Source organism: Archocentrus centrarchus, chromosome 19 (assembly GCF_007364275.1).
Source record: "Archocentrus centrarchus isolate MPI-CPG fArcCen1 chromosome 19, fArcCen1, whole genome shotgun sequence".
NCBI lineage: Eukaryota > Metazoa > Chordata > Actinopteri > Cichliformes > Cichlidae > Archocentrus > Archocentrus centrarchus.
The window spans coordinates 8,529,885-8,552,624 of NC_044364.1; the positions used below are offsets into that span (position 1 = coordinate 8,529,885).

At 41.4% G+C, this 22,740-nt stretch overlaps 2 protein-coding genes across 5 annotated transcripts; both read left to right on the forward strand.

Moving 5' to 3' along the window:
* The first annotated feature begins 2,203 nt into the window (after positions 1-2,203).
* stub1 (STIP1 homology and U-Box containing protein 1) lies at positions 2,204-11,638 on the forward strand. Of its 2 annotated transcripts, none has more exons than XM_030755860.1 (8): positions 2,204-2,361; positions 3,096-3,311; positions 3,491-3,689; positions 5,254-5,419; positions 5,529-5,604; positions 5,739-5,795; positions 7,596-7,712; positions 9,672-11,638. In XM_030755860.1, the coding sequence occupies exons 2-8, from the start codon at positions 3,198-3,200 to the stop codon at positions 9,795-9,797; spliced, it is 855 nt and encodes a 284-aa protein (XP_030611720.1). In that variant the 5' UTR covers positions 2,204-2,361; positions 3,096-3,197; the 3' UTR covers positions 9,798-11,638. The 2 variants fall into 2 exon arrangements, with proteins under 2 accessions (XP_030611720.1, XP_030611721.1); XM_030755861.1 differs by having other exon boundaries at positions 5,778-5,795.
* Positions 11,639-13,633: 1,995 nt separating this feature from the next.
* On the forward strand, positions 13,634-18,729 carry LOC115798156 (pentraxin fusion protein-like). 3 transcript variants are annotated; one of them, XR_004021477.1, is made up of 4 exons: positions 13,697-13,735; positions 13,849-13,924; positions 15,617-15,686; positions 17,246-17,356. XR_004021477.1 is itself a non-coding variant. In XM_030754898.1 (3 exons), the coding sequence occupies exons 1-3, from the start codon at positions 13,733-13,735 to the stop codon at positions 17,854-17,856; spliced, it is 690 nt and encodes a 229-aa protein (XP_030610758.1). In that variant the 5' UTR covers positions 13,634-13,732; the 3' UTR covers positions 17,857-18,729. The 3 variants fall into 3 exon arrangements, 2 of the variants coding, with proteins under 2 accessions (XP_030610758.1, XP_030610757.1); XM_030754898.1 differs by lacking the exon at positions 15,617-15,686 and having other exon boundaries at positions 13,634-13,735; positions 17,246-18,729; XM_030754897.1 differs by lacking the exon at positions 15,617-15,686 and having other exon boundaries at positions 13,667-13,735; positions 13,828-13,924; positions 17,246-18,729.
* Positions 18,730-22,740: the final 4,011 nt, after the last annotated feature.

Here is a 22,740-nt window from a genome sequence, read left to right on the forward strand (position 1 = left end):
GATCCTGGTCTGCAGTGGTCAGTATCCATCAAAAGTGGTCTGAGGAAGGAACAGTGATGAGTCAGTGATGGGGTCATGGGTGGCCAAAGCTCACTGATGCATGTGAGGAATAAAGGCTGGCCCATGTGGTCCAATCCAACAGACGAACTGCTTTTGCTCAAAGTGCCAAAAAAGTTAATCCTGGTTCTGATACAAAGGTGCCAGAATACACAGTGCATGCAGTTTGTTGTGTATGGGGCTGCATAGCTGCAGACCAGTCAGGGTGCCCAAGCTGACCTCTGTCCACTGCCGAAAGCACCAACAATGGGCATGTGAACATCAGAACTGGACCATGGAGCAATGGAAGAAGGTGGCCTGGTCTGATGACAGTTTCTTTTACATAACATGGATGGCATCACTCACATGGGAAACACCTGGCACTAGGATGCACTATGGGAAGAAGACAAGCTGGCGGAGACAATGTGATGCTTTGGGCAATGTTCTGCTGGAAAACCTTGGGTCCTGTCATCCATGTGGATGTTATTTTGACATGTACCATTTATCTAAGCACTGCTGCAGACCATGTACACTCTTTCATGGAAATATTATTCCCTGATGGCTGTGGCCTCTTTCAGCAGGATAATGTGCCCTGTCACACAGCAAAAATGGTTCAGGAATAGTTTAAGGAGCACAACAACGAGTTTGAGGTGGTGACTTAGTCTCCAGTTTCCCCAAATCTCAATCCAATTGAGCATGTGTGGCATGTGCTGGACAAATAAGTCCGATCCATAGAGGCCCTACCTTGCAAGTTACAGGACTTAAAGGATCTGTTGCTAACATCTTGGTGCCAGATACCACTACACACCTTTAGGGGTCTAGTGGAGTCCATGCCTAGATGGGTCAGGGGTGTTTTAGCAGCAAAAGGGTGACCAACGCAATATCAGGCAGATGGTCATAATGTTACGCTTGATCGGTGTATTTGACAAATCATGTTAAAGATGGAGCTGCCTGGCAGGAGGAAAAGAGGAAGACCACAGAGAATTCATGGATTCATGGATGTTGGAAAGGTAAATATGCAGATGGTTGGTGTGACAGCGGAGTGGACAGATCTCAGGTGTGCAGGTTTATTTGACCGTAACTTTGCTCATATAGACTACAGTCAGATGGTAATATTTGATTGGTGGAGCTTTGCATTTCAGAATCAGAATCAGAATCAGAATCAGAAGGTTTTATTGCCATATGGGTGAACAGGTTCACAGCCTTAGGAAATTGCTGCGGTACTTCGTGCGTACAGAAAAAAAACAAATAAGTATAAAAACTATAAGACAATATACAAGTATACAAATTGCAAATATACAGAGATATTAGAGCTATAACTATAGCACAATATTACAAAATTACAAAATATACAGTGCAGAGACTAATTAAAAGATAAAAGAATGTAGACTATATTCCACTAATATGTGCATCAGTGCTGTCAGACAGGTGCATAGACATAGGGTCATCAGCGTTTGTGGAGGGTGGTGGTAACAGTCTTAGGGTTATTGTTCATGAGTCCAACAGCAGAGGGGAAGAAACTGTTCTAATGGCGGGAGGTTCTGGTCCGTATGGACCGTAGCCTCCTGCCTGAGGGGAGAGGGTCAAAAAGTCTGTGCCCAGGGTGAGAGTGGTCGGCTGTGATCCGACCTGCACGCCCCAGTGTCCTGGAGGTGTACAGGTCCTGGAGAGATGGGAGGTTACAGCCAATCACCTTCTCAGCAGAGTGCACAACGCGCTGTAGTCTCTGTTTGTCCCTAGTGGTGGCTCCAGCGTACCACACAGTGATGGAGGAGGTGAGGATGGACTCAATGATGGCAGTATAGAACTGCACCATGGTCCTTGCTGGCAAGTTGAATTTCTTCAACTGCCGCAGGAAGTACATCCTCTGCTGGGCCGTTTTGATGACAGAGGTGATGGTGGGCTCCCACTTGAGGTCCTGGGTGATGGTAGTTCCCAGGAAGCGAAAAGAGTCCACTGTGGTGATGGGGGTGTCAGTCAGGATGATGGAGGGTAGAGGGGCTGTGTGCTTCCTAAAGTCCACTATAATCTCCACTGTCTTTTGGTGCCTGTTTAACCTGAAGTTCATATGGATGTGTCATGAAGTTGGTGTTTCGTGTAGCGGGGTTACCTCATGGTTCCGATAAGGAGGTGTGTGCTGTGGAGGAGCATGAAGCGGGATCGTTTGTATTCCCGGCTTCCGTCGAGTTCGCGTGAAAGCGCTTGACGTCAGCATAACAACAACCTGTCATGACAGCTCGTATGGAGGGGAAAATAATCGATTAAAGATTTGATATTAAGTTACATAAAACTGGTTTCATCTGGATGTGAGATTCCTGTTATAAGGTAAACCAGACATCTTCGAAACAAACCCTACAGGAAAAAAACAAAACAAAAAACAAAGCTAAACGTCAGTGAGCTGTGTGGAAAACGGGCTAACGTAGCGTTAGCTGGTTTTTGTCTTCTGTGGTTAATAAATGCCGAGGCGACTCGTTCAGTCCCATAATATTTACAGCACTAACATATCAATTAGCTGCTGCTTATACCGACTAAGAGAGCTGTATTGGCCTCATACTAGCCAGCCGGCCGGCGTTAAGGGACAACATAGCTTCCTGTGCTAGCTTAGCTTAGCTAGCATAGCAGCGATGTCTGCTGGTGACTAAAGTTAGCAAGACTGTTTGTCTGTTTGTGCGCTGTTGTAGCAGCTGTATCTCAGTTATTAGTGCGCGAAACAGTAATGGTATGGTTTATTAATACTGTTTATTTATGCATGTAGTGTAACGCTACAGTGAAATGTCCTGCAGCAGGGGTAAGGACTGTGGGTGTGTGATGCTTTCTAATAGCCAGCTGTGCTGCTCACTGATGTCCGTCGTATGAATAGTTAATTTGCCGGCGGTGCAGCCGCCTCGCTGTAGTTTTCAGCTGTGAGCGCAGTCAGCAAATTAAACGAATGCCTTTTGGGTGGCATCAACCCCACTGCACCTAATTCGCCCAAGACGCGCATTGCAGGTGCATTGCAGTGAATGCATGCCGTGCATGTTCATTTAAACTGTGTCTCTGCTGTTGTGTATGCGACCCAGGACGGACAGGGTGTTCTTAAACCTGTCGTTTAGCCAGCCGAAGAGACGGGGAACAGGATAGGGAAGCAGGGCGAGGCGGGCCCCGCGGAGCCGGTGGAGAAGATGGCCGGTAGCCCGGAGAAGAGTTCCACCGCGCAGGAGCTGAAGGAGCAAGGAAACCGGCTGTTCCTCTGCCGCAAGTACCAGGAGGCTGCTACGTGTTACAGTAAAGCTATTGTGAGTAATCTCTGACATAAATGCTGCAGTGATGTCTTCTTTAATTAAAGTTAAGTTAAATTTTTGTGGTGTCCACGCCAGTGAAATGGAATGGATGCAATTGCGGATAAAAATGATTAGCAAAGGCTACACTGCCCTAATGTTACAATGCATTCTAATTGTCTGCTGCTTTCCCTCAGAACCGTAATCCATCTGTGGCAGTATACTACACCAACAGAGCCCTCTGCTATGTGAAGCTGCAGCAGCATGACAAAGCTCTGGCAGATTGTAAGCATGCACTGGAACTGGACAGTCAGTCAGTTAAGGCACACTTCTTCTTGGGCCAGTGTCACCTGGAGCTGGAGAACTATGATGAGGCCATTGGCAACCTGCAGAAAGGTCAGAACAACATCCTAAAAGATGGTGAAAATGTTGCTGCTATATTGCACTAATTTACTTGTGCAGTTCCTCATTATATGGAAGTTCATGTTTTAAGATCAGTGCTGTCAGTGGTCTCAGAGGGTTGAGACCACTTCTCTGAGGCACAGCATATGTTTGCATGAGTTTATATGTGTAAGTCAATGACACGTTGTCAGTGTAATATGTCAGAAGGAAAGAAAGCTGAGGTTACTTCTCTTGAATGTTTAACCTTTACCATGTAGAATGATGTGTGAATGTGCAGCTGCAAGACTTGTTAAATTCTTTTCCTGAAACTAGAAGCTAACTCTGTGATCACTTAAAATCTAATCTAACTCTAACCATGATTTATGACTAGTTTCAACTAGTAAAAAAAACAAACTGGAAGCCCACCTATTACTTTGTCCATGGGTGAAATGGTGATCTGTTAATGCCTTTAAATATGTTTCCTCTTACCATCTTCCATAAGACTTTGTAACTAGAAGAGTATTCCTAATACCGGCATTTTAACAGTTATTTTCCATTACACTTAATGGGAGTGTACACATAGACTCAAATGGTTTTTCCTTGTATGCAGCATGGTCAAAAGCTGCTGGAAAAATCATGTAAAAATCTTCTGAAGAGAGGCCAAACCATTGAGACAAAAGAACAAAGTAATTCCCCAACTCAAGGAAAAAAAAAATCAATCTCTTTTCAAAAGTGGAATAACCCACCAGCACAATGTAAGAGAACAGTCTCACCAATTTAGCAAACTGGTTTTCAGATGATACCCTACATGCAGAGCCTGCGTCTTTGGCAAGTTCAGCCTGCAGATATTTCCACAGGTTGCAGCCTCTGCAGTCTCCCTGAGCCCTTTATCACTGTTTCATGCATCTGGCTTTGTTCTAGGCTGCAGCTGATTGAACAGTAAAAAAAAAACTTAATATGCCAGATATGTTAGGTGCAAGTCACTGTTAACCTGACCAATAATAATGAATCTTAGATGGTTTCAATTTGATCATGAACAAAAGAGAAACTGAGTTTATGCATTAGTGGAACTTAAAAAACAAAAACAAAAAATACCCAAACCACATAGCTTTTAGCAGACTGGCATACTTTAATGGTTATATACAGCTAATTACATTATTATTACACATATTACGCATATTGCCATTATTTCCTAGTGTGTATTTACACACTTGCTTTTTACAATATCACGATACATCTTAATGAAAAATGTTTAAACAAATGTGTAAGATTAACTTAATATTTTACCACAAGGCTTCAGTAATTTCTCAAAAGTAGGCGACCCCCTTACCTGCCCTGTCTGTCACATCAATATCCCTTCAACGCACCTATTAGCAAGGTAATGAGAGCTCATCAGTGGTTGCAAGTCAGAGGGTAGTGGGAACACAGAATTGTGAAACTGACTGTGGATGTTTGTATTGAGGAGTCAGAACTGTTACAACCCTAATTTGTATCGTTGAACATACGTGGAGGGAATGTTTTTAAGGCAGCGTTTTTAACTGTAAAGCCATGTTCCTGTAGCAGTGTTTTTATTTTACAGCTTATAACCTGGCAAAAGAACAAAGGCTGAATTTTGGAGATGATATCCCCAGTGCTTTGCGTATTGCCAAGAAAAAACGCTGGAACAGTATTGAGGAGAAACGCATCAACCAGGAGAACGAGTTACACGCCTATCTGACCAAACTTATACTGGCCGAGAAAGAAAGGTGAGGCTGCACAGCAGCGCTTCCATTTTAATGTTTATTTTGATGATTTGGCATGTAGGTCTCAATTTGTTCTGGATGGATAATTTTAATTAGCTCTGTATTTTTGCAGAGAACTAGATGAATACAAAGAAAAACAGGATGACAATCAAAATGGAGGTGACACCGCAAAGATTGCTTCAAAACATGTATGTTTTTACACTTTGTTTACACTTAGTAATTAGCATCACCCTAATGAACAAATATTAAAGTTGGGTGTTTTGATAATGAAATTGAATATTCATTAATATTTCCGGATGTTCTGTAACCCTGACATGGAAAGGACAAGTATCTAATGGATATGGATGAGCTCTTTTCTCAGGTGGACGAGAAAAGAAAAGTGAGTATGACCATTAATTAATGCTTTATACTCGTTGTGTGACACTGAAAAATCCTTAATTCGTTTACTGTGGGGCTGACAGACAGATGCACAATAACCTTTGCTAACACAGAACCACATGCATATACTGACTGTATACAGTGGAGAAAATAAGTATTTGATACACTGCAGATTTTGCATGAATTAAGTATTTGATACAATAGTAAAACAGAACTTAATATTTGGTACAGAAACCTTTGTTTGCAGTTACAAAGGTCAGATGTTTCTTGTAGTTCTTAACCAAGTTTGCACACACTGCAGCAAGGATTTTGGCCCACTCCTCCATACAGATCTTCTCTAGATCTTTCGAGGCTGTTGCTGGGCAACATCAGCTCCCTCCAAAGATTTTCTATTGGGTTCAGGTCTGGCTAGGCCACTCCAGGACCTTGAAATGCTTCTTACGGAGCCACTCCTTAGTTGTCCTGGCTGTGTGTTTCGGGTCATTGTCAAGTTGGAAGACCCAGCCACGACCCATCTTCAGTGCGCTTACTGAGGGAAGGAGGTTGTTGGCCAAAATAGTGCAGTTGTCCTGTTTCAACGCACGCCTGTTTCCACCCCCATGCTTCAAGGTTGGGACGGTGTTCTTGAGGTTGTACTCATCCTTCTTCCTCCAAGCACGGCGAGTGGAGTTGATACCAAAAAGCTCTGTTTTGATCTCATCTGACGACATGACTTTCTCCATTCCTCCTCTGGATCATCCAGATGGTCATTGGCGAACTTCAAACAGGCCTGGACATTTGCTGGCGTGAGCAGGGGAACCTGGTCAATGATCTGAAGAGAGCTGGGACCACAGTCTCAAAGATGACTATTAGTAGCACACTATGCCATCATGGATTAAAATCCTGCAGGGCTTGCAAGGTCCCCCTGCTCATGCCAGCAAATGTCTCAGAATCATCCTTACCCCACAAGGTGAAATCTTGCATGGAGGCCCAGCCTGAGGAAGATTGACAGCCATCGTGTGTTTCTTCCATTTTCTAATAATTGTGCCAACAGTTGTTGCCTTCTCACCAAGCTGCTTGCCTATTGTCCTATAGCCCATCCCAGCCTTGTGCAGGTCTACAAGTTTGTCCCTGGTGTCCTTAGACAACTCTTTGTTCTTGGGCATGGTGGAGAGGTTGGAGTGTAATTGATTGTGTGGACAGGTGTCTTTTATACAGGTAACGAGCTCAGACAGGTGCAATTAATAGAAGAAATTAGTGCAGAATAGGAAGGCTTCTTAAAGAAAAACTAACAGGTTTGTGAGAGCCAGAACTCTTGCTGGTTGGTAGGTGATCAGATACTTATTTCATGCAATAAAATGCAAATTTATTATTTAAAAATCATACAATGTGATTTTCCAGGTGTTTTTTTTTTTTTTTTAGATTCTGTCTCTCACAGTTGAAGTGTACCTACGCTAAAAATTACAGACCTCTCCGTTCTTTATAGGTGGGAAAACTCGGTAAAATCGGCAGAGTATCAAATACTTATTTTCCCCCCTGTATATACTTGTTTCTTTCCGCATTGCTCCTTTGCTGTCTACATTCAGTATACATGCCAACTTGTGATCTCATGTGTTCACTTAGACTTAAGATAAACAACTACTTTTTATTTTCGACTGCTGCTGTTCCTATGGTAACTGTCACTGCTTGTGTGCCAAAGCTCTTGCTATAGACAGTCACTGACTCGGTTGTGGCACTTATCATGTAATTGAAATGACATACACAGTATCTCCCAGTATTAGATCAGAGTGACTCTTCTTTGTCTTTTGTCTTTGCCTATTAGAAGCGGGAGATTCCTGATTATCTTTGTGGGAAGATCAGTTTTGAGTTGATGAGGGAGCCCTGCATCACACCTAGTGGGATCACCTATGATCGCAAGGACATTGAAGAGCACCTACAGGTACAATTACTGCTATTTACAGTACTCTGCAAGTCTTGAGCCACCCCCCCTATTTCTTTTATATTTTACTTTCAAGAAGCCAGAGTTTCTTGTCATTTTTTTAAAGTGGTCTTCAGCAATAGTTCTCCAGGCTTTCTGAAGGTCTTTCAAAGTTTTTCTTTGGACTGAAAATGAGTGGGTGCTTTTCCACTCATTTTCCTTATACTTGATCATTTTCAGAGGAATTTTTTTTTTTTGTTTTGTTTTGTTTTGTTTAAGTCATTTAGCACTGACATATGAATCATTCAAGCATTTAAAAAAAGACCCAGAGCCTGGACCTCCACATTATTGAAGCAGTGTTGGATCATCTTGACAGAGAACAGAACAAAAGGCAGCCAACATCCAAAGAAGAGCTTTGAATATCTTTCAAGAAGCCTGGAGAACTATTCCTGAATACTACTTAAAGAAATGACAAGAAAGATGCCTAAGAGAGTTCAGGCTGAAGAATAAAGGTGGTCAGAGCAAAAACTTACTTTTCAACTCAGAATTGTACAAAATCTGTTTTTGCCTGATATACTGTATTTCCATATACACTATATTGCCAAAAGGATTCAATCACCCATCCAAATCATTGAATTCAGGTGTTTCAATCAGTTCCATGGCTACAGGTGTATGAACAAAGCACCAAGGCATGCAGACTGCTTCTACAAACATCTGTGAAAGAATGGGTCGCTCTCAGGAGCTCAGTGAATTCCAGCATGGTATCATGATCGGATGTCACCTGTGCAACAAGTCCAGTTATGAAATTTATTCACTACTAAATATTCTGCAGTCAACTGTTAGTGGTATTATAACAAAGTGGAAGTAATTGGGAACAAGAGTAACTCAACCACAAGGTGGTAGGCCACGTAAAATCACAGAGCAGGGGTCAGCGAATGTAGTACAGAGGTCAGCAACTTCCTGTAGAGTCAATTGCTACAGACCTCCGAACTTCATGTGGCCTTCAGATTAGCTCAAGAACAGTGCATAGAGACCTTCATGGAATGGGTTTCCATGGCCGAGCAGCTGCATCCAATTCTTACATCACCAAGCACAATGCAAAATGTCAGATGCAGTGGTGTAAAGCATGCCACCACTGGACTCCAGAGCAGTGGCGGCGTGCTTTGATGAATCACGCTTCTCCATCTGATGGTAATCTGATGGATGAGTCTGGGTTTTGCGGTTGCCAGGAGAACGGAACTTGTCTGAATGCATTGTGCCAAATGTAAATTTTGATGGAGGGATGATTATGGTGTAGGGCTGTTTTTCAGGAGTTGGGCTCAGCCTCTTAGTTGCAGTGAAAGGAACTCTTAATGCTTCATCACACCAAGACATTTTGGACAATGTCATGCTCCCAGCTTTTGTGGGAACAGTTTGGGGATGGCCCCTTCCTGTTCCAACATGACTGCGCAGCAGTGCACAAAGAAAGGTCCATAAAGATGTGGATGGGAGAGTTTGGTGTGGGAGAACCTGACTGGCCAGTCAGGATAGACCGACCCTATGGATTAATAATGGGATGTCATTCAAGATGATATGTGTGTGAAGGCAGTTGAGCGAATACCTTTGGCAATATAGTATACGTTTGCACATGTTTTAGTAAGTCACTGCACTTATTTTCCATTTTCTTTTCAAAACATGGTGGCTCAAGACTTTTGCACAGTACTGTTAATGACTGTTAATAATGTGAGTTTAAATGTTCTTTCCTTATGACTGTTTTATTTTGTAATTCGTATCTGGGAGATACTGTGTTAGTAAGGGTAAAGAGGACCTATAATGTCTTAACAGCATGTTTTTGTTCTGCTGGAGTAGCTTTGGTTGGGATATTACCATTAATATTGGTTTGGTTGTGTCTGAATACATCAACGGCTTATTTTTTCTTATTTGCATATATAAAATCAACCACTGATGCTAACACTAGTATTTAACATGTTCTCTGTGCAGCGAGTTGGTCATTTTGACCCAGTCACCAGGAGTCCCCTGACCCAGGATCAGCTGATCCCCAACCTGGCTATGAAGGAAGTGATAGATGCCTTTATTCAGGAGAATGGCTGGGTGGAGGACTACTGAGGAGACACCTCCCATTTCTCCTTCATGCCCCAATACCCAACACAAAGCCTGGATAACACAAGGCTATAGAGAACACATCACCCCTTGCCTGGATATGTGCTTTACACAAGCAGGAAAAGCCACACTATGGACTACCAAATGGGAGCCACGTATATTGGTCTGCCCCCACCCCACCCCACCCAAAAAAAAAAAAAAAATCTTCTCCTCCCTTATCTTCACTGTTTGAGGCTCAGCATTCATGGCCTGCTGCTCCCTTTAAAACCTCTTTCGTTCTGCTCCTTCTAGTCTTTCTCTCTGACTTCCTCTCTGTCATGATGTTGCTAGTCTTTTCAAGCTTGACTCCTTTCTGTAATCAAATAGGGGCCACTTTCTCAGGTCTCTGTTGCGCCCTCCTTCCTCTCTCTATCTCTCCCTCTTTCTCTCTTTCTCTGAGTGCCACAGTTGTCGGAAAGCATAATCATTGCACTCGAGTGTTTCACACAAACCATTGATTATTTAAAAAAAAAAAAAAAAAAAAAAGAAAATCCACATTTTGGTGGCAGAATTGATTAAAACATTGGCTTTTTATTTGGTGTTTACCCTAGTATTTTGTAGTCATTTTTCATTAAATAATATAGCATTACTCCACTTCTTAATGTACATTTACTGAAGTGGTAACTAAAATGCCAAAAACCTGTTGTGAACATGGGTTGTTTGTATGCAAGTTTTAAATGGTTATTGAAAAGGGAAACAAGTCCCTTTCCCATCCCCTGGTGGAGTTTCATACACCCACCTCACCACAGTGTAAGATTTTGAGTAGTTTTTTTTTTCCTTCACATATCAGTCACACCCCATTACAGACAATTGAGATGAATTGAATGTATTAATGAATATATTCCTTAAGTTTGGAGTTGACCTTCAGTAATTCAAGATGCTTTTTAAAAAAAAAAAATCAGGACAATGTTAAGGTTTTCATGAAAAACCTTGAACTGAAAGGCCTTTAACTGGAAACTGAAAATGAATGGCTGCATTAAAAAAAACAAAAAAAAAATTTTTCTCTTTGCTGGATAACAATTCAAAATGTTTAAATGTTTGAATTGGACCGATTACATCAACTGCTTTGAAGACTGGTCCGTGCTGTCTGTGTCTTGTGCTGTTTACCTGGTATGACAGTGGATGCTCGCATCAAGCATGAAGTGAAATATCTTCTCCTTTGCAACACACAACAAAGATAAACTGTTACTTTTTTTTTCTTCTTTTTTTCCACCTTCCCGCTGTTGATTTTATGCACCTTCTCCTCACAGCATCACAGTTTTGAAGAAAACGGCTGCAGAAGCTTGTGGAAACCAATCACCTGTGTGAAACTACCTTTTAAGTTTAAGGAATTTAAAGTTCACTTGCAACACGGCCCCAACCGATTTCATAGAAATGCTGGAAGAGTTACAAAATCGTATCTCGTCTGTACCTCAGTCTGAACGTTTGCTTTCTCTGTAAGCCACGTTTTTAGTTGAGTGCTGTTAGTTTACAGGCTTTTTCAGCTGAATGTGTCCGTATTGAATTAGGCCTGTTAGTGGATTGTATTGGGCTGCAGGCGGTGTACATAATTTGCTGTTGTATTTCAGATTTTATTTCTCAACAGAATAGTTTTTTTTTTTCTTGAACTCCTAGAGCTTGAGAAACTGTATTAAATGTAGATATGTTGATAACATAAATACCTGATTCAGTTTTCATTTGTCCCCATTAAACCGTGAACTTTTAGATTGTCTGTTTGTGGCGTTTCTGACACTAGATGGTCATTAAAGATCAAATCTACTATTTTAAAAAAAGAAAAAAAAAAAAGGAATACAAAAATCAATTAAAAACCCAAAACATAAAATTACATCTTTACAACCCATGATAATCCTGCAATAAATGCTGATTTGGTGAATCTTGTATTGGGTTTTTATTCTTTAAGGCATTACTGTGCTTTTGTGTCTCTAGTTTTTCTTGAATTTTTATTTTTATTTATTTATTTTTTTTTAATTCTGATGAAAGACGTTTACATTTTCTTCCTGACACATTGTGCAATTTCCCCATTTTTGAACTTCAAATAGCAACTGTCCCCATCTCTTGAAATTGTGAAATCTGCATTAAAACCTGCATAATTAGTAAAGCAGAGGCTGAGAGATAATTCATCCGTTTTTCTGCTGCTTATTCAGGTTCAGGTCACATGGGCAGCAGAGGTGCCCACAGCTTCCTAGCTGGTAAAATATTTATTTAATGTACTCTATGGTTAACTATGGAAGCTTGTTTCTCCCACTGATTTTTTTTTTTTTTTTTTTTTTTTTTTTTGACATCCATAAGTCAAAAAATGTCAGATAATCTGAAATTTTGACTGCTCTGCCTGGCAAAAATAAAATAAAACTGAAATTATTTTTGAGTGGCAGGAACGAGCTTCCATAGTTAACTGTTGCATTAACCAAAGTCCTAGAAGCAAGTCTTACTGATCAGCAAACAATCTTGGTCGTGCACCCAGGATTTTAATTGTTAATTAGATAAGTGCATTTTCTAAATTACTTTTAGTTTGTTCACAGGTACATCAAAATGCATATACAGAATCACTTGTCAGATTTGATGAAAAATGCTAAAAAGGCTGATTTTTACCCCAAAATATGTTTTAAGCATTTATTGTCCCTGGAAGTTATTCCATCATCTTTGTTCTTGTAGATTTCAGTTCAGGATTCTTCCAGTATGGTCTCTCTTCTATAATGTCTCTGGTTAAACATTCAGCAGGGATGTAGAAGATAACCTGAATAGAAAGAAGGCTGCTGTGGCCACATTCTCAGTAGTATACGGCACTAGTCTAATCAAATGAGAAATTAGTCATCATAAATTAATTGCAGAGGATCTACTGACCTCCGACACATCAGTGGGCTGTGTAGCACAGCAGTTGGAAGTGTTAACCTCTTTAGCCACAACTTTCTTGACGCAAACATTTCACAAACATTTGTCCATGTTGGTTGGCTCACCTTTGTCAATCAAAACTACTCCCACACAAGGGCAGAGACATTTTTCTGCTTGTCTTGGTAACTTGCAGTTGCCATTTTTCACACTTCAGTAAGCTCAACTGCCTGTTCCACTAGTAGACACTGCTTTGGTGGCTTATGCACAGTAGTGCATTTCAGTGCATCACCTCAGTACAGCATTTCATGAATTTAATAGCAAGAGGGTGTCTGAATTTCTTTTTACTGACTTAAAAATAATTTCACTGGGATTTCTAAATACTCTGATACAATCTATACCACAATACTGTGTGTGTGTGTGTGTGTGTGTGTGTGTGTGTGTGTGTGTGTGTGTGTGTGTGTGTGTGTGTGTGTGTGTGTGTGTGTGTTTGTGTGTGTGTGTGTGTGTGTGTGGAAGGGTGTCATAGGGTGAGAGGAGAATTAGGGATGGATGGAAGGAAGGAACAAATTTCAAATTGTTAGCTGATGTACTATTATGACAGTTTCAACACAAATGCAAACATTGCACAGTCTAAGGCCAGTGTTACTACGAATGGACCGGCAGTTTTTGTTTTTCATTAATAATGTCAGTGACAAACATGAGGTTGCATACCAGTCTAAATAAATGAAGCTTCTATGGGAATATTTTTATTTTTTTAGTGTAACTGAACTGACTCTATAAAAGAATCCTGCAAGCAAAAGCAAAGTGACCTAACCTATAAACTCTAACATTGTGCTAGAAGCCTGATAAAAACACTGTTTGATTGTGATGTAAACAGAAATAGATGAAATGATGTGAGCATGCCTCAGTCACATGGACAGACAGTGTCACTCAGCCCTCACACAGCAGGTTTATTGTCAGAGCATCCTTGAAAGAGCTGATGTCAGGGCCTGTGCAAGGAGGGAAGAGGACTGGGCACGGGTCACAGTTGAGTGGGAGTTAGCAGCAGAGAACATCAACAACACAATATCAAAATGGTAAGAAAAGCTGGTTCCCTCTGTAATTTTGCACAGACTCTTTTTGTGATTTGATAGTTTAATAATTGATATCACTCTGGGGCTGCTGTCAGACGTCTGCTCGTGTGTTGCAGAGTGTCAACGCTGTGAAGTTTGCCGTGGCTCTGCTGGGTGTTTTATTGCTTTTGACTTTCTCCTCATCTGCACAAGGTATGGCTTTAAAAACTATGTATTATGGACAAAAATGGTCATTTCACTAGAGTTTGTGCACAAAACCCATTGTTGGAGGTAGATCAAATGATTTATTCCTTGTAATCATATCCAAAATTTCCACATACAAAGTCTCTTTAATAAAATAAATAATTGTTTGTGGTAGTTTCTCATAAACTTCCAATACTCCCAGCTCACTAATATTCTTTGATTTCTGTGCTTCAGTACTCTCTTTAAAATCCACAAAACAAAACAGTTTTTTTTATGGTTCAAACCAAGGATTAAAAACACCAGCGAGCACTCCTGAACCAAGTTAGGATTACTGTTTTGCTGGAAAGTGTAAATGATAACCAAGCTTTGATGCACAGGCCTTGTCCTACTGTGGATCAGTGAGTCCAGACAGTTACAGATTAGTCTTGTCTCTTCATACAAATCAATTCAGGCCCATCCTGTTCCACTTTACTTAAGTTTACGTTGATGCTTTTGGTGTCAAATTAAGTGAATTAGTATTCCTGGGCATAAAGTCCTTACATGTTCAGTGTTATTATAATCTGTGCTTACTGATTTTGTAGACTTTTGATTTTTTTTTTTTTTTGGTTTTATTTTGAGGTATGATTTATACATTCACTGGGCAATTTATTAGGTACACCTTGCTAGTACCCGGTTGGACCTCCTTTCATGTTGAGAACTACCTTTCTTTCATGTACAGATTCAACAAGGAACTGGAAACATTCCTCAGAGATTTTGGTTCATATTGACATGATAGCATCACACAGTTGCTGCATATTTATCACCTGCACATCCATGATGTGAATCTCTCATTCCACCACATCCCAAAGGTGCTCTGTGGGATTGTGATCTGGTAACTGTGGAGGCCATTTGAGTATAATGAACTCATTGTCATGTTCAAGAAACCAGTTTGAGATCATCTGAGCTTTGTGACATGGAGCGTCATACTGCTGGAAGCAGCTGTCAGAAAATGGGTATACTGTCATCATAAAAGGATGGTCAGCAACAGTGGCACAAAAAGTGGGTATGCACTATATGCAATGCATAGGGGCGGTGCACAAGAGGGGGGGCACCAAAGCGATGCAGGGAAATTATTTCTTTAGTTGGCATTTTCTGTATTTAACAGCTGTGCATATGATATGATCAATAACAGAGGCACGGCACTGATTAGGCACCCCTGTGCTCCATCATCTCCCCTCCCCCTGTCTAAGCAGCCTAAGTAGGGTCTCCCTACTTAGTCCATGAATAAGTGAGATCTGCACACATGAACAAAGTAAACCTTGAGAGGGTGCGTTGTGTGTGGGTTTTTTTTTTTGGGGGGGGGCTAAAAATGTGTCCGCATACACCTTAGAAAGTATATAGCTGCGCTCCTGGTCAGCAGCAATACTCAGGTAGGCTGTGGTTTTCAAACAATGCTCAGTTGGTACTAAGGGGCCCAAAGTGTGCCAAGAAGATATCTCCCGCCCCATTATACCATTCAACTCAAAAATTTCAAATCCCATCTATTCCCAGTTACTACTGGTGTCCTCCAGGGATCTGTCCTAGGGCCTCTTTTCTTTAATCCTCTATCTTCATTTTGGTCATGTCTTCCCTAAATTTAATAACAGATTCCATTATTATGCTGATGACACTCAGTTCTACCTGTCTGTCAAACCTACCACCACCCTCTTTGTTTTCCTCCAGGAAATCAAATCCTGGTTCTCCTCCAACTTTCTCAAATTGAGCAGTGATAAAACTGAGGTTCTCAAACGAGGTTGGCACCAAATCCACCTTGTCTAAATGTAACAGTTTTTCCCTCCCTATTGACAACAACTCCTCTGTTTCTGTTAAGTCTGGGTGTCTTGACAGCACGCTTTCTTTTCAAGCACACATCAGTGACATCACTAGGCCCTAACAGTACTGCCACCCTTGTTCACACCTTGGTTACGTCCTACACTGATTACTATAAATCTCACTATAAAAACTGGTCCAGAAGTCTGCTTCTGGCATCATCACCAGAACTCCTTCCATTAGTCACATCACACCTGTCTTTCATCAGCTCCATTGGCTTCCAGTTAAATATTGTATTGATTTCAAGATTCTGTTCCTCACCTTTAAGGCAATCCATAACCTTGCTCTGCAGTACCTCTCTGAACGTCTGCACATATACAAACTCTCTCAGGTCATCTTCTGTCCATCTCACCGTCCCTCCCCCCATTTGACTACCATGGTGTCTAGAGCGACTACCATGGTGTCTAGAGCCTTCAGTTGCTCGGATCCTCACCTCTGGAATTCCCTCCCACCAGACATCCATAACATTATTACTCTCGCCACTTTCAAATCCAAACGTACCTCTTTAACCTGGCATACTCACTCTGTCTTCCACCTGGCTCAACAATCCTCTGTTCTTAATGATTTTTACATATTGTAAACTTGTTTTATTGACTTGATAGGTATTTTTGGTTATTCTTATTATTTTTAACTCTTCTGTGTAAGGTGACCTTGAGTGTTTTGAAAGGTGCTTAAGATAAAATGTATTATTATAATTATCATTATTATTATTATTGAATGGATCCATGCTTTACTGTTGCAAAATTGTGACTGTACAATCCAAATGTTGCAGCAGAAATTGAGACTCATCAGACTAGGTGACATTTCTTCAATCTTCTGATGTCTAATTTTGTTGAGCCTATGTGAACTGTAGCTTCCTGTTCTTAGCTGAAGGGGGTGGGGGGTGGGGGGCATGCAGTGTGGTCTTCTGCTGTAGCCTATCTTCTTCAAGTTTCAGTGTGTTGTATATTCAGAGATGCTCTTGTGCGTACCTTGGCTGTAGCCAGTGGTTGTTTGAGTTACTGTTGCCTTCCCATCAGCTCAAAGCAATCTGGTTATTCTCCACTGACCTCTAGCATCAACAAGGTATTTTCACCCAGAGTCCTGCTGCTCACTGGATATTCAGACCATTCTCTGTAAACCATAGAGATGGTTGTGTGGAAAAATCCCACTAGATCAGAAGTAGATTGAGTTGCTGCCATGTGATTGGCTGATCATGTATTTGCATTAAGGAGCAGGTGAACCTAATGAAGTCACCTGTGAGTGTTAATACTATTTATTTGAACTAATTCAGCATGTTATGAAGCTTAATGGCATTAGAAATGTGGAAGCCTTGTGTACAGACAGGCAATTTAGACAAAACATCTCAAAAAGTTTACCTTTATCGTATCACCAATTCATACAAATTTGATTGCTCTTTGAAGAATTGAAAAATTAGAAAACCTTTGTATGATTGCACCTGTATGTCACAAACTCACAGCTTTATTGTCTCATTAACTGTAGTTGGTCTGAGTGACAAAGTTCTGGTCTTCCCTTATGAGACGGACTTCAGCTACGTGGCCTTGGTTCCGCAGAAGGAGATGGGGCTGAGGGCCTTCACCCTCTGCATGCGTGTGGCCACCGAGCTGCCGGAGGACCGACAGATCATCCTGTTCGCCTACCGCACAGCTGACTACGATGAACTCAACGTGTGGCGTGAGAAGGATGGGCGCATTTCCTTTTACCTGAGTGGTGATGGCGCCTTCTTCCACCTGCCTCCACTCACCACCTTCCGCACCAGCCTTTGCCTCACCTGGGAGTCTCGCACTGGCCTTTCCGCCTTTTGGGTGGACGGGAAGCGTAGCACCTACCAGGTCTACAAACCCGGTCACACTATCCGTCCAAAGGGCACTGTCCTGCTGGGGCAAGACCCAGACAAACACCTGGGGGCCTTGGAGGCCACGCAGAGCTTTGTGGGGGAAGTGACAGATCTGAATATGTGGGACTTCGTGCTCTCCAGGAGCATGATCCAGGGCTGGCACTATGGACACAAAGTCCCTAAAGGGAATATCTTCGACTGGGCCACCATGGAGTATGAGCTGACTGGGAATGTGTTGGTTGTGGATGATGACTGACTCCATGTGAAGTCCAGAGCAGGGATGGATCAGGCTTTGGAGGTCGGTGTGGGACTTGTATGTGTTCTTTTCCTTCTTAGATTTGGTGTTTTGTTTTATGACCCTTTAAATGTTACATGAAGTCCACCACTTTAATGTTGCCCTCTAGAGACCTTTTTGTGTCTCAAAGCTCCTGTCTCGATTTTTATGAGAACATGCAGATAAATATCAAACTCAAGAGTTGATGTTGCCAGATATGTCCATAGGGGGGCACTCTATGCCAGTTCACACCATATAGGAACCTGTCTAAAATTAATCATTAGGTATGTGATCTGACACCAGCAATATATTATTACTATTTTTTAATGACCAAAATCCAGACTAATTTAAACGTGTCAATCTTATATTTGTTTGCATATTTAAAAGATGAGTGTGAACATAACTAAGACACCACCTTACACCATAATGCTTTCAGCAGCCATTAATAATCTGGAATTTAAACTGAAAACTAAAATGCAACTTCAAGTTAAGACAATTATTTACAAGTAAATAATATATACATTAAAATGTATTTGCAGAATTAAACATACTGTAACAGAACCACATTTGTCAGCCAGTAATACTGAGGATAAAACTGTGAAGGAGATATCTGAACAGCAAGCAGAGGCAGGTATTATTTCTGCAGGAGACTAAATGATTTAAACTGCACCGAGAGACAAATAGCAATCATTGTGTTTGAATCCATTGCCGTTACGTTGCCTTTGGTTAGTGCACTCACTCATGAATTTTCCATGTTTCAACTGATGTAAGAGCGCTTTTGGGTCTGAAATAAAACCGTGCCATGTGCATAACTAATAATGTTTGTTATTAAAGAGCTCCATCTTTGAACTCTCACAGCTTCCTTTTTATATTTTTTTCCCTCACACATATTAAAGAGTTTTTAACTTGTATATATGATTTAAAAGTTACTTTTCCCCCTGAATTTCACCCGTTTAGCTGGTAGAGGAAGGGAAAATCACATTTCTATAGAAATTACATGTTGAAGAATGCTTCCATTTTTTATGGAAACCATCTCAAATTTCCTTCATATTCAATGTGTTACCCAAGAAGCATATTTACCTTTACCCCGGCAGTAAGTAATGTCAATCTTTAAAACTCTATTCAACTTGAAAAATAAGCTTTAATGATAGTTTCTGATATAGAGTTCAAAGCTGACATTTTTACCACTGAAGCACAGCTAAATGAAAATTGCAGTGTGCTGTTTCCTACCAGAGCATGGCAAACAAACCTAAGACATGTGGATCTTGCAGAAATCAAGTCATATGGGGTTGCTTCACTAACAAAGGCCCCTCAGAATAAGCTCAAGGTCAGATCTTCTCCATCCAAGTGTAACACAGTAACCCTGAGTTCCAGCGTGCCGTCTCCGTTCGGCTCTGTGCGCTCACCCTGCCTGCCTGCACCACCATCATGACCTCTTCGCAGAGACAACGGAGAAGTTTCCAGCACTCGGCCCCATGCAGGCTTCCTTGAGGGTGGGAAAGTGCTGCGTTCCGAGTGTGTGTATATGTGTGCGTGTGTTTATTCTGACCAAATCAGCCGTCGGCTCTCTCGCAGCAGCTAAATAAGGAGAAGGCAGGGCCAATGAGTTCTGACTGCGGGTCAGCAGCCAAATGTTCCACCTTCTTGGATGTTGCAATGCATCAATCGCAGTGCCCACTCACTGTGTGGTAACACCTTTGTGGACCATCTGCCCATGCCTGGCTTCTCAGCCCTCTGGTACGTGCGCACACACACGCACACATGCACACACACACACACGTGAAAAAGCCTATTTTTTCAGTCTTTTTGCATCTCTACCCAAGAGGAATACTAATTTTTTATACATACTTATGGATTTCTATCAATAATAGTTTAACAGTATTTAGTCTGCTGAATTTTTCATTAGTAATTTCAGTTTAAAAACTATGAGTGGTTACATTATTGAATTAATATGGCACCTGACAAATGGTGAAAAACAGTCCTGCAGCCTGCAAATGTTTCTCTCTCTTAATGCATCTCTAAATTCATTAGACAGGATAAGATGTAGGGACCATGCACTCCCATTTCTGCAACAAAAAAGGACTTTTAAGCACTTGACACAAGGACAAAATCAGTGGCCTCCCTACAGAGTGGATAATTATTCCCTGTGTCCCTGCATTGCATGTATGGTCCAACTGAACAAACAGTCGCGAGGCTCCACGTCCTGCTTGCGGACAGGGCTGCCAGCGCGGGCCCATGAGATCTGCATATTGGCCCATGGTGGTGGAAGCTGTCGGGGGCGAGGCGGTGCCACTGAGTGTATGTTCATGTGCGTGGAGCTGGTGAAAATGTTTTCCACGCGAGAGGAGATAGACGGCAAGAGGGAGCCCCGTGTGAGGCGGCGAGGGGAGACAGAAGGAGGGCCGTTCTGGCTTCCTTCAAGCAACTCCAAATAGATTTCCAGGCAAAACATATTTGCATATGCAAGACAGTGCTACGAGCTATCTGAGTGAGCTGTGGCATGTGTGCATTGAACAGATGGATAATTTTTTTAGAGCTTTCTTGCAGAAATTTCAGCCCATTAAATCGAGGATCTTGGGCATTATTCAGTCTGCCTTTTTTTTTTTTTTTTTTTTTTCATAAGGCACAGAAAGAATGATCTTGCTTTGTTTCACAGATTTAGTACATGACATATGAATCAAAAATATGAGATGAAATATTCATATTTTAAACATCAGCTTAGAAATTCATTCACTGACAAAGGCATATGACATATCTGAAGGCCTAGCAGAGGGCGGTGAAGACTGTGTCCACTTCTGTGTCACTCCTCCAAAGTGGTCTGTGACTGAAAACTTTACTGAACTGCAAAAGCAAATCTTTCAAAATGAGTCACTTTGCTGACTGCTGTGTGCCACAAATAAAGTTAGTAGGCATTTGTCTTACTGTATTTTAACTGTCTTGATTTTTAAAAAAATCTTGTGACATCCAAAAAGCCTGATGTGGGGGCTGAAGATGTGACCTGATTGTAAGGCTACTCTTTCACTCTGCTGCATTCTTTCTTTCTCTCTCTCTCAGAGGTTGTAATGTGCCAGTACGGGCACTAAGTCCTCCCCCTCTGGGCTGTATGAAAAATTCACCAGGCCTTCCCATTAGAGTCAGTCTGAATCAGGGAGCAGGCGTTACAGTGGCCACTTGCTTGACACGTTTATCACTCGGCATTTAGCAACGCAGATGTTATGTTTATGAAAACACAAAACCACAGCAGAGGCCTTTTTTTTTTTTTTTCCAGTCGAGCCAAGCAAGTTCTATGTGATCAGCGGTCACCGGTGAATTGTGAAAAGCAGATGCACTGCTGTACGCTTCCCAGTGCAGGATTTTCACACTGATGGTGCGAGACCTGACCTTTTCCAGGAGTGAGTGTGAGAGCAGTTGGCTGTGTCCGGTGTGATACCTCCAGGCGGGACGCCTAGCACCGTACCGTCTACCTCTGAGCGAGTCCTCTGTCACTGTATTTGAGGACACACACACACACACACACACACACACACACACACACACACACACACACACACACGAGAATAGCCTTATAATAAATAATATGTTCAGGCATGGTGTCATAGGGGTTGGTTCTTGAAAAGGCCATGAGTATTAGTGTCACTGCATTGTATTTATGGATAAAAATTTTTTAAATTAAAGGGAAATTACACTAAATTTGCATGTAAAGTCCTCTTATCACTAATAGGGACTACTATAGAGTACGCAAAATCTTCGGGAGGAGCTTTGTCAAGTCTGGCAACTTCAAAAGAAAGGGAACTGTCAGATGCAGAAAAGTGAGAACATTCATGCTGATTATTATTTGCATAAATACACAGTTTTGATCTAAAAATAAGCTCAGATCAGTTGCTTCTCTGGGCTGGGCTCTCACATTTTATGTGTGTTCAGCTTTCCATTGTGTTATTATTATCTCTGACACATTTGAGAAGCTTTGGAGGGTTGCTCATAACCACAATTTCTGGCATATTTGAACATCTGCTGGTGGTGAAATCTGACCTCCCAAATTTTTATTAGAAGTCAAGTAAGTTTATTTTGTAAAACTTTGATTATTTAAATGCATTATTGAAATTACTGAAAAATAGACAAAGACTTTCTGAAATGTGAGAATTTGCCTCATATTTATGACACTTTTATCTTTGTAATGTAATTTGAATCTTCACATTTTTGGCAGATTTAACATGCTACTTTAGCCTATAGCAACTTTTTGGACATTTTTCAAAATTAATACATGTTAAAATAAAAAAAAAAAAAGCATCATGTTAACTAATTTTGATCATTAATAGGATTGCACTGATTTTTTTGGTTCATCCCCATCCAATAAATGTAGCGCTACCCATATTAAATTCATAAGATGGTTGCACATTTATTAGTTGTGTGACAGTGGTTGTTATTACTTTTCCTAGCACAATAGAGCCAAATGTATCAGTATATTTAACAAAACCAGCAACATTCCGCCAACATTTAAAGCATTCCTCTGCATCCGTCCACAACACATTTAACTGTTCCTGTCTACTCCACCCCAAAGGAAAGCAGCATCAGAGAGCAGAGGAGCGCGAGAGGCTCTGCGGTTGAATGCGTTGTGGCTTTTAGCTGTGAATTCCCCTCCATCGCCTCTGGGCTGGCCTCTGCTGTGAACATATGAGCCATGCCACAGCGTGTGGTGCTGGGAGATGGTCCAGGGCCTCCTGATTAAATATTACAGCCCTCTAAATGGATGGAGATTAGCCTCTGTGGGAATGTTAGGGCTTAATTTAACCCCCCGGCCAGATGTGTGTGTGTGTGTGTGTGTGTGTGTGTGTGTGTGTGTGTGTGTGTGTGTGTGTGTGTGTGTGT